The following is a 12,421-nucleotide window of genomic DNA, read 5'->3' as shown; positions in this document are numbered from 1 at the left end:
AATAATAATAAAAAGAATGATGTATAGACCTGCTGACTAATACCAAGATATACTCTAAACCATTTTAATAATAAAAAGGAGCTCTGGTGGTGTAGTGCCTAAGGCATTTGACTGCTAACCAGAAGGCTGGCGGTTCAAATCCACCGGCCACTCCTTGGAAGGGAGATTGGGCAGTCTACTTCCATAGAGATAAAGCCTCGGAAACCCAAGGAGGGGTTGCTATGAGTCTAAATCAACTGTATGGCAGTGACTTTGTTTTTTGGTTTTAATTATAAACTATTTAACATTAAGAATAATACATATGAACACTGATACACAGTTAAATAGATGAGTGGACAGGCTGAACTATTAGCTGTGTCTATGCAGGGGGCACTGTGCCCATGACCATGAATAGGGTAGGCAGACAATGTTTCCACATCTGTATTTGTATGTTCTGTAAGAATTTCCTGGTATATAGTTGAGCTGATAAGGGACAAGGTTATAGTCATTACTTGGCCATAGCCAGCTACCTGGAGGGAGCAAGTAGTTGGACCTGTGGACTTGGGACCATGATTGCAGGGGACATCAAGCTCAAATGACATAACATACTACACAAAAACATTGTTACACATCCTACTTTGGTGAGTAGTGACTGGGATCTTAAAAGCTTGCAAGTGGCCATCTAGATGCAAAGATGGGTCTCTCCCATGTACAGGGTTGGCAGACAATGGTCCTATAACTTTATGTGAATGATCAGAATTCCCAAGTGTATAGTAGAGCTGATAAGGGGCAAGGTTGTGGTCACTGCTTGGTCACAGCCAGCTACCCAGAGGGACCAAGTAGTTGAATCTGTGGGCTTGGGACCATAGTCTCAGGGGACATCAAGCTCAATTGACATAACATACTATACAAAACACTGTTCCACCTCCTACTTTAGCAAGTAGCAACTGGGATCTTAAAACCTAGCAAGCTGCCATCTAGATGCAGCAATGGGTCTCTCCTCGTCTAGAGCAAAGAAGAATGAAGAAAACCAAAATTCATGGAAACAATTAGTCCTAGCAACTGGTACATTGTCTGATCTGCAGCCTATAGGACTATGAGCCCAGAAGAACTAGATGGTGCTCGGCTACCACTGTCATCCATGTGGAAGGGGATCTATCTAGGAGATCCTTATAGAGAGGGAGAACAATGTGGAACAAAACTCAAAATCATTTGGTGAAAAAAAAAGGGGGGGGGAACCAGGTGTGCTGGTCCAATAGAGCCTGGTGGAACCACTGACTATGGCCCCTAGCTGCCCTTCAGGTCTGGAATTGAACCCACACCTGTGGTTTCCAGCCAAACGAAAGACAGGCATATGAGTTAAACATTTACCTCAGAGAACAATCATGGGAGAAAGAAAGGTTGCTTATGCACAGGGAGACCGCTCAGGGGGGCAGGAGTACGTGGAGGGATGGACACTGGGGAGAGGTAACTATGGGGAGGAAGTGGGAGGGGAGTTGTTGCATTGTGGTAAACTGTGGTCAATGTCATGAGACAAAGTGTATGTGAACTGCTGTATGGAAAGTGAATCTGCTCTGTAAATCTTCACCCAAATCACAATTAAAAAAAAAAAAAAAGATGGGTCTCTCCTTGTCCAGAGCAAAGAAGAATGAAGAAAACCAAAGATGCATGGAAACAATTAGTCCAAGAGACTGGTACACCATGTGATCTTCAGTCTATATGACCATGAGACTAAAAGAACTAGGTGGTGCCCAGCTACCACTGTCAACTACTTGGAAGGGGATTTATGTAGGAGATCCTGGATAGAGTGGGAGAACAATGTGGAACAAAACTCCAAATTACAAAAAATAAAATAAAAGACCAAGTTTGCTGGTCTGATAGAGCCTGGTGAAACCCCTGAGACTATGCCCCTCACTGCCACTCGGGTCTGGAATTGAACTCACTCCTGTGGTTTCCAGCCAAAGAAAAGACAGACACATGAGCTGAACATTTGGATTAGGTATATACACTCCTTGGAGAGCTCAATCAAGGGAGGATAGAAAGGCTGTGTATGCGCAGGGAGATAGCTCGAGGGGCAGGACTACATGAGGGGGAAGGACACAGGGAAGAGGTGGCTATGGGGGGAAATGAGAGGAGAGCTGTTGCATTGTGGGAGAGTGCAGTCAATGTCATCAGACAAAGTGTATGTGAACTGCTATATGGAAGATGAATTTTCTCTGTAAACTTTCACCTGAATTACAATATTATTTTGTTTTGTTTTAAAGAATAATACATATGATTATTATTTCTGAATTAGAATGCCTTATTAATAAGAAGTAAAGAGGTGTTAGTTCAGCTAAACCTATTCAACTAGCACATTAATTACTTTCCTGGTCAATTTTGAGTTGATGTTAAGTCAAAATAGAGCTAGAAGGCCTCTTATTCATCATCCAGACCAAGCTTTAATTTTTCTAGAGAAACTGTGTCTTGATGGATTTAAGTCACTCATTTGGTTTAGGTCTCAAAGTTAGTTATAGGCAGAAACATGATTAGAACTAAAGTCTCCTGAATACTAGTTTAGTGTTCTTTACATACAACATGGAAGTATACTTCGTTGGTTACTTTGACCACTCTTCTCTTGTTTACCTAGACATGATGATTTTTAAATGTTCTAAAATGTTTTTGGCAGGTACTTTGCAAGCAACCCGGGCCTTAATGGTGATTGGCATCCTGCTGGGACTGATAGCAATCTTTGTGGCCACCATGGGCATGAAATGTATGAAGTGCATGGAAGATGATGAGATACAAAAAATGAGGATGGCTGTCATTGGGGGTGTGATATTTCTTATTTCAGGTAAGAGAAGTCCTGTCCCCCTTTCATCTTACTTATTGACCTTGGCCTGGTTTGAGATCTAGCTTTTGATTTCCTTAGATTATGTTGGATTTTTTGCACTTGAATTGATTTACATCAATCCCGTTATCTTCTGAAGACATGGACCTTAATTGAAGTTGGCTTTCAGTGTCTCAAACAGAGAAGCCAATGAAACCTTGAGATCCATGCTCACAATAGATTGTCTGATTCATTGAGGCTTCAAGAGCCACTTGATTTGTTAGAACTGGTCTCCCCAAGTGCAAAGAGATGAATTGTAGCTAGCATACACTAAGGAACAATTCTATGTAATTCAAAATTTAGTATTAATTTCTATGGGGCAGACTCTAGCTAATAACACCTGATGGAAAATAAGACGGGATATACTAGGAGAAAACATAAAGTATATGTGAATCACACAGCTCTTTGAGGAAAGTATGAGAGTTGGATTATTTGAGAAAAATGCAGACAACATTCCAAATGGGCAGAACTGATTCCAGAATAAACATGAGGTACTCATAGCTCTGTGAAGGAGTGAGTCTGTCGGAACGGAGGTAGAATGTTGGAATTATAGGAAATTAGGTGCAGTGAGTTAGGAAAGAAAGTATAGAGCAGCCTTGAAAAACAAATGCGGTTATATTTCCCCTTGAGAATAGGAATTTATTGCTTTGTTCAAGTTGATTGTTGAGTCTGATGAGAGCCAGAAGGCATGGACAGGTCTATTTTAAAGACTTCTATATAATAAGGCAGTGATAAAACCTACCACTTGGAAAAATTAGAAGGCTTTCTTTTCTTATTTTCTCTTTGACAACAACAAAAAACAAATGCGGTGGAGCTGATTGCAACCCATAGTGACCCTAGAGGATAGAGTAGAACTGCCCCATAGAGTTTGCAAGACTATAAATCTTTGCAGAAGCAAAGTGCCACATCTTTCTCCCACAGAGCAGTTGATGGATTTGAACTCCTAACCTTTCAGTTAGCAGCCAAACGCCTTAACCACTGTGCTACTAGGACTTCATCTTTCACAAAAGACCCTGCAAAAGATCATAGCAAAATACATGGATTTAACTGATAACAGAGGGGTCTCTGTGGCTTTGTTAAAGGTGTGGTTAAAGAGTGGCCCTGTCTTTCAGTTTAGCCAAACACAAATTAGCTCCCGTCAGAAAAGCCATGGATGATGCTTTATTACCTAGTTACATCAAAGCTATGAATAAATTTACCTTCCTTTGCTTGTCTTCTTGTGACTCCCATAAGTGACTATATTACCCTTGCTCCAGTTTCAAGAACTTGCTAAGAAGTGAGGACTGCAGGTCTTAGAGCATTATCATGGTCTATGTAACCAGCCCATAGCAATTTGTCTGCCAAGATTTTGAGGCATTTAATTTAAAGTACTTTTTAGAGGGTAAGGGAGGGTAGCATGGAAAAACAAAAACAAAAACAAAAAAACCAGACAATCTATCTATACTAGTGTATTCTAAATAGTTATTATAAAAAGTCTATTTCATTTCTTTGAATTAAAAAAAAAAATCTAGATATCTTCCACTATTTATAAATGAGGGAATGAATTCTTTGGACTAAGTGGTTTTTCTAGTTTTATTGAAATATGAAATGCTGTAGGAAACTGTGATTGTTTTGCATAATTCCTCTGATGTAACACTCTTAACAAATCTCAAGACAATAGACAGCTGGTGTGTCTGGTGGACAGGGTGAATTTTGTGGTCTGATCCATTCTGAAATGGATCTTGTTCTTCTCTGCTATCTAGCTGATTGATCTTCTTTTGACTCCCCAGAAATGTACATTTTGAGTTTTCTTCAAGAAGAATGTAGAAGGGCTTTTATCCTCCCTTTTTCAAGTGACACTGTATGTCTGTTAGTAAGGACATCACTTTTATATATATACAAAATATATTACAATATATTTGAAGGAGGTCTTGAATGATATGAATCCGCTGAAGATTAAAAGAAAAAGAAATATCTACCATTTGTGCCATGTGACCTTGAACTCTTAAGTGGTGAATAAGATGACATGAAGGGTATAACCTCTGCCTAACTCCAACTTAATACTTTTTTCTGTCTTACCAAAAGATTGAATAAATCACGTATGAAACTTCCATTCACTAATACTAAAATTAAAATTCCAGCACTAATAATGAGATTTAATTCTTAGGAACTACTTTTAGGTTTATTGGACTGTATATTTAAATGTTCCATAGTGATTAACAGTCTTCTGTTTTGAATTTCTGTAGGTCTGGCAATTTTAGTTGCTACAGCATGGTATGGAAATAGAATTGTTCAAGAGTTCTACAACCCAGCAACCCCAGTCAATGCCAGGTAATGCTATTCATGCATAAAATTGTTTATTCTTTGACAAAATATCCTACTTATATTCTGCAAAGTCCAACTAGTGCTGTGGCTTTCCAGATTTGCTTTCAAAAATTGTATGGCATTTTATGTCAAACTTGCAAACAATCTGAATGGCCTGTGACTCATGCTAAAATGAGTTTGATAATTGCTTTAGCAGCCTGTATTGATGACAAACTATTTCAAAGTAGAGAGTTCCAAGCTCTATACTTTCCCACTCTATGGTGAGTCTTTTTTTTATGCTAAAAAAGATGTTAACATATTTGAACTTTCCTCTTTGAAGTGTATTTAGATGCTTACAATACCTAATTATGATTATTTATAGCTAACACGCAGCTTATGATTAACTGAAAAAAAAGTACTACTGTAGGTCTTAGTGAATAATACTTCATTCCAAAAAGTTTAATTTTACATCTAAGAGTATTACAAATTTTTACTAAATGGAGATACCACTTTAGCATAGTGCCTAAGGCACTTGACTGCTAACCAGAAGGCTGGTGGTTCAAACCCACCAGCCACTCCTCGGAAGAAAGATGAGGCAATCTACTTCCGTAGTGATACTGCCTTGGAAACCCAAGGAGGGGTCGCTATGAGTCGGGTCCAACTCGAGGGCATATAACAACAACAACATCACAACTATAAAATTGACTTTCCAAGGATCACCTTTCTTAACATTACAAGTTGTAGAAGTTAAAGACCTGATTCTTGACTAACAGGTCAGGTTAGGAACAAGGCTCTTCATGTCAGTGTCTTCATATCTTTAAAGACTAATGAGTACATTTAGAGTTAGAACTTTAATATGTAATTATTGTTTGTTAAGTGCTAGGATGAATGGATGAAAAATCCTAGTGCTTGGAGAGAGAAGGTGTGTTTCTTTTTATATAATCACCCACATATAAGAGAGCACATACTGCAATGACTGTGTTGCAACCTATCCCATGAGACATATGACCTAGAGCCAGAAACTCCTGGAGGTCAATGGGCTAAAATTTTAATAGAAGAATAATACCAGTAATGCATGTGAAAGCACTTTATAAATTGCTAGGCACTGTGTAAGTATTATTTACATTATCTCAAGGGATCTTGAAAGCATCCATTGAGGCAAATGTAATTATCCTGCTTTGACAGAACAAACTGATGTTGTGAAGTTAGCAGCAGCAATAGCAGCACTTGAATTTGCATTGGAATCTAGGCCTTGAGCTTTCAGAGCCAGTCCTTCTCCACCCTCATTGTTCACAATCACTCATGGATCTCACCGCCAAGAGCCTACATTAATACATTCACCTAGACCAGATTAATCTGGATAGTCCATGGACTGCTTAAAAGTCTTTTTTATGAACCATAAATTTGGGATTTCATTTTATATAGTTACTCAGGATCAACTATTAAAACCTCTAATAACCTCCTTCGCAATATATGTCAATTTCTTAATAGAATGTAGTTGCTGCTTGGTGGCAGTATGTTATGCTGTGCTAGGACCTGTGGTCCAAATTCATCTTGCAAAATATATAAACTTACTTTACAGATCTCTTGCACATGAAAAAGTCTTTGGAAACATTTGCATAATTAACCTGGTTTTGCACATCATATTGTCTGATCTGTTGTTGTGGTGGTTGTTTTGTGCCGTCAAGTCTGCCCCAACTCATAGAGACCCCTTTTTGGATTTCTGAGGCAGTATCACTATAGATGTAGATTGCCCAACCTTCCTTCTGAGGAATGGCTGGTGGGTTTGAAACGCCAGCCTTCTGGTTAGGAGTCAAGTGACTTAAGCACTATGCTACCAGAGCTCCCATTGTCTCATCTACTACTGCAAATTGTCAGTAGTTGCAGTGAAAACATTCTTGTGTATGTTTGTTGAAGTATTTAAAGTTACTTCCCCAAAGGACTATGGAGGGTTATTTTCAAAGGAAGTAAATAAGAGTATGATATTGATTTCCTTGCTTAATTATATCTGAAGAGCTGCCAATGATTCATTGATTAAACAAATGCATTGCCTTTTCTTTTTAGGTATGAATTTGGTCAGGCTCTCTTCACTGGCTGGGCGGCAGCTTCTCTCTGCCTTCTAGGAGGTGCCTTACTCTGCTGCTCCTGTCCCCGAAAAACAACCTCCTACCCAACACCACGTCCTTATCCAAAACCTACACCGTCCAGTGGGAAAGACTATGTGTGACACAATGAAAAGGAGACAGCCCTGTTGGAACAAACAGAAAATGGACACAGAAATATGATCATCAACTTTAAGATCTTAGACTTTTGACTACTATAGTCTGAACTTTGGTATCACAAAAACAAAACCAGAGAATCAAAAAAAAAAAAAAACAGAAAAAAAGGATTTTTTAAAAAGTACTTATTGCTGAAATGGTTTAGTTTTATTTTGTCTCCTTGCCTCAACACAGGAGGGAAGCCCTATCCATTTTTATTACTGCTTCCCACTGAGTAATCATACTCAAAAGGAGAAAGGGGATGCTCCTTAAATATATATAGATATGTATATATAGATGTTTTTCTAGCAAAAAGTTAGATGGTAAAAAAAACTTACTCTCATTATGTGTGCACCAGCAATATCACATAAAAAAAAGTATAATAATTCCATACTGATTAAATAAGCAGTTGGTTTTGTGTTTTCCTTCTTTCTGTATGTATACATATATAATCTAATGGATCAAATATCACTCACCCTTCCTCATCAGCTTTTAGTGTCTTTGACATAAGACCTAATCCATTCTACCAAGTATAAATTCTTTACCTGTTTCATGTGTGTCATTTTCATATACTTTGTTTTTGGCTATGAACTGGTAGCATTTGCTTCATCATTAGTAGGTTATTCTCCAGTTTCTTATTTGCTTTTCATTTGGTTGGTCTCTAACCCTCAAATCTGATAGCACATTTCATAAGCCTGTATTTTAATTCTTAAAATTAAACAAACAAACAAAAAAAAACCTCTTGGAAATCAGAACTTTGTGGACACATCTTCCATATATTTTTGCATGACCAGAATGATATATTCTTTTTGACCTTCCCACATGATCCCTGTACTCTGACCTGTAACACTCTTGTTTGCTTTGAAAATATTTGTCCCATCCAGTAGCTTTGTGCTACTTTCCCAGGTGTTGTAACAGCTTTATTGACTAAATTTTTAAGTTCCTTACTCATAGTTGTATATTCCCCTAAACAACTTTGTTCTTCCTCTCTCCTTAACTGTATTGGTTTCCCCACATGTAATTATCATATAGATTACCTCTGCTCCCAGAGAGGTGTGCTCTGTTTGTCTGAACAAAGTGGTAGACTTTCTGGAGTGATAACCTGGTGACACATATTCTCTCTGTAGCTGTAAACAAGTCATTTTAATCTTCTACCTGTTTTCCCATCTGTCAAATGGAGATAATAATACTTAACCAGGTGTTAGAGGTGATGTGAGTATTAATTACTTGATATTACTCTCATTCTTTGAAGATGAAATATGCCTAATTAGTGTTTTATTTGCTCAATTGCCTGTTTAAAAGTCATTGAACAAAACTTACACAAATGCTTCACAGCAATGACATCTTCCTTTCTCTGAGAGTCCATTTTCGTTCTCTCTTCAGTACCTAGCATGTTGGTAATGCTCAGGTCAATTTTAACAATTGTTCTCAATTTTATAGACTGTGGAAAATGCTACTTCACTTGAGCAAGAAAATGTAATGGAAAGGGTGTTGGCTTAGTTGTCAGGAGGCCTGGATTTGAGTTTGGTGCTATCAGTTACTGAGTTTGGGCAAGACATTTGGCTGCCTTACATCTATTGCCTCATCTATAAAAAATGGCTGGTCATTTCTTCCCTGTCTACCTGAGAGTGTTGTTGTGAGGATCCAAAGAGATGGCATATGTCAAATATTGGTTTGTAAGGTGAAGAGTACTATGATAGGTAAACACTGAGAAAGTCAAGTGTATGGATTTTAAAGTTGCTTTTCAAATGACCAAGAAGAGAGATTTTAGGAAATAAGTTTGTGGCCTTAATCATATTATTACTACACAAATTGAATGAATTAAAAAAAATAGCATAAATGTTGGCAATGCCAACATTATTGAATTGTAATTACTTTCAATAATATTTAAGGCTCTGTCTGCTAAATGATGCTCTCAAAGGTCCTGCTTTTAGCTGGCAGTTAACACTGCTAGGGCAGTCAGTTAGTAACAGCATATCTTAGTCAAGCCACATCAGGAAAATTATCCAAAGGTTTGTATCACATGAGGACTCAAACCTAGCAAATTTTAGTGTGTCTTTCCAAACCTGAGAAGCTCTGGTAGCATAGTGCCTAGGGCATTTGACTGCTAACCAGAAGGCTGGTGGATCAAACCCACCAGCCACTCCTTGGAAGGAAGGTTGGGCAATCTACTTTCGTAGTGATGCTGCTTCGGAAACCCAAAGAGGGATCGCTATGAGTCGGATATGATTCTATAGCAGTGGATTTGGTTTTTTGGTTTTCCAAACCTGAGAGTCTATGCTACTAGAAGATATAATTCAGAGTCATTGCCACATAAGTAGATCCTAATGATGTGTGAATGTAAATGCATGTAAGTTCCAGTTGCTAAAATCTACAGAGAAATCTAGAGTCTAAAATTATACCAAAATTTATTCAAATTTGTTATTTTTTATACTTTGCCAACCAAGTAGTTGCTGCCAAATCAGTTCCACCTTGTGGCAATGCTGTGTGTCTGTCAAAGTAGAACTGCTCCATAGGATGCCTCTGGGTTGGCTTAAACTGCCAAACTTTTGGGTAGAGGCCAACCAAGCACACTAACCATGATACCACCATCCAGAGACATTTATACTCGGCTACACACCTGGAAACAGAAAATTGGTAATTTTGGTTTCTTTCTTGGTTTTTTTTTTTTTTTTTTGTAATGGGAATTTGTATAAAGCATTATTCATATTCAATAAACTTTTTTTTTTCCTTTTTTTTTAATGAAAATAAAATGCTTGGATTTTTTTCCAATCATTTATTTCAAGATTGCTCTGCTTGGAATAGGAGGTGGCTTGAGATTGAATCTGACTCACTATAAGTTGCTGGGAAAGAGGTGATGTTGCCTCTAGGTCATCCTTCAAATATTTAGAGGGCTCCACCTACTAGAATGCCCTATTTCTCTCTAACTGAGCTCCTCATCAAGGCTTGTGATAGAAGAATTTGTCTGGGGAAGGTACTTACTCTTCTAATCCATGGAAAGGAGACATGATACGATGAATGACAGTGATAACATAGGATAGAAAGTATTTTGTTAACTGTAGATCACTTTGCAAATGTAATGTGACTGTGTTTCCTGCAGAGTGGAAGAACGTAAGACAGGTTAGAAATTCATTATTGTTACTGTAATGATTATTTTCAAAACTACCTCTTGGGAAAGCAAGAAGTGATGAAACTCATTTACTTGTTATCTTGTATCAATAATTGATAAACCCTTACATGTGGCCTCTCTCTGAATTATTTTCCTATTAAAGGGCCCAGGATGGTAAGCAAAGGACTGTAGCTCTAATGACGGAGTCTCAGACATTAGTGATGGTGAGAGACAAATATTGCAATTTGATTTAGAATCCCCTTAAATTATACTGATGTATCAGAATCCCCGCTCTTTGTTCTCACAGAATTTAGATTTCTGTGGGTAGGGCCTAGGCCCAAAAAGTGCTAAAAAGTTGATTCTGACTCATAGCAACAATGCAGGATAGAGTAGAACTGTTCTATGGAGGTCCCAAGGCTGTAATCTTTGTGGAAACAGACTGCCACATCTTTCTCCTGTGAAGTGGCTGATGAGTTCAAACCATCGATCTTTTGGTTAGCAGCCTAGCCCTTAAATACTGCACACTAGGGCTCCTTTCCATGAAGTGAGAAGATGCTCTAACAAGAACTCCAGAGAGAAAATCTTGATTGCATATCACATCAAACAGCCATCTACCTCGATATGAGCCTCATCCTTATCTGGATGCCATTGTTCTGCAAACCCAGTCCTCCCTCCCCTCCATTTAGCACTTTCTATGTGGACATGTGTCCAGGTCCAGGACAAATTCTACACCATTCGTTTATCCATAAGATTTTAAGCTTATTGATCCTTGCATGACCTCATTGCATGCATTTTCCTTATTTTGCCATGTGACTAAGATGTAGGGTTTCTGTAGTCCCCTCCTTCCTACCCTACACATACCTCATGTACCCCAAGCTTGCCCGAACATCTGTTTAATTAGCGGAACCATAAAAACAGATGGCATTGCAGGTTCTGTCCTAAAAATAGACAACCAGAGATTGTCCCCATGCTCTAACCTCTGCAAACCTCATGGAATTTTGCATACTTATGCTCCATTCACTAAGGGTTTTCCAACATGACCCATATTGACAATTGGAAACAAGATATTGATTCATTCCTTTCATGTTTACTGAGCATATACCATAGGGCCAGCTATCTTAAATATAAACAGGCTAAAGGAGTTATGAAATGAATAAGAATAAGACCTTGTCCTGAGTTCAGCAGTGTGAGAAATGTTAAGTAGAAAGAGAAAGCAAGGTTCAATCATTGATCAGGCATATAAGCTTTGGAAATTTCAACCTACTATTTCTTCATCTAGGAGCTCTGGTAGCATAGTGCCTAAGGCACTTGACTGCTAACCAGAAGGCTGAAGGTTCAAACCCACCAGCCACTCCTGGGAAGGAAGATTGGGCAATCTACTTCCGTAGTGATACTGCCTCAGAAACCCAAGGAGGGGTTGCTATGAGTTGAGTCAGAGTCAACAGCACATAACAACAATAATATTTCTTCATCTGTCAAATGAAGTGTTGGACCAGTCCAGTTTTCTTATTCATTGCAGCATGTTAGGAATTCCTGTTTTTGAATTATTCTTCTCAGGGCTCTACCATACATCAGAGAAATTTGAATCTCTGAGAGGAGGGTCCCAGGCTTGAGCATTCACAATGATTCCAGTGCATAGTCTAGGTTGAAAACCAGTGGGCTAAGTCATCTCTCAGGATCAACCCTGCTTTAAAAATTTTCTGAATAAACACACATCCAGGCCTTTGATAGACAGCTTACATTACTATTTACTCACCTTTTCTCTAATGTTATGGTTTTATTTTTTGGTTTGGGATTTTTCCTCTTTTGTAGGATGGGTGGGGGTTAAGGAAAGGTGGTCTGCAGAAGATTTCCTCATATATCCTTGGTAAATAAATCTCTTTCTTGTCATTTCTTTCTATTTTAAAAATCACCCAATAATTG

The 12,421-nt window shown here is 38.3% G+C and overlaps 1 protein-coding gene across 1 annotated transcript in view; it reads left to right on the top strand.

Moving 5' to 3' along the window:
- Window positions 1–7,358, top strand: part of CLDN1 (claudin 1) — a 16,862-nt gene extending 9,504 nt beyond the window's left edge. Inside the window, exons 2-4 of the mRNA XM_007936014.2 lie at window positions 2,648–2,812; window positions 5,074–5,158; window positions 7,196–7,358. Of these exons, the coding sequence (XP_007934205.1) occupies window positions 2,648–2,812; window positions 5,074–5,158; window positions 7,196–7,358 (413 nt within the window). The remainder of the gene's footprint in view (window positions 1–2,647; window positions 2,813–5,073; window positions 5,159–7,195) is intronic.
- Window positions 7,359–12,421: the final 5,063 nt, after the last annotated feature.

This window comes from Orycteropus afer, unplaced genomic scaffold, assembly GCF_000298275.1.
Source record: "Orycteropus afer afer isolate SDZICR_OR568_19922 unplaced genomic scaffold, OryAfe1.0 scaffold00032, whole genome shotgun sequence".
NCBI classification, from domain to species: domain Eukaryota; kingdom Metazoa; phylum Chordata; class Mammalia; order Tubulidentata; family Orycteropodidae; genus Orycteropus; species Orycteropus afer.
The sequence above is the reverse complement of the archived record's forward strand: the minus strand, read 5'-3'. Positions and strand labels throughout refer to the sequence as shown.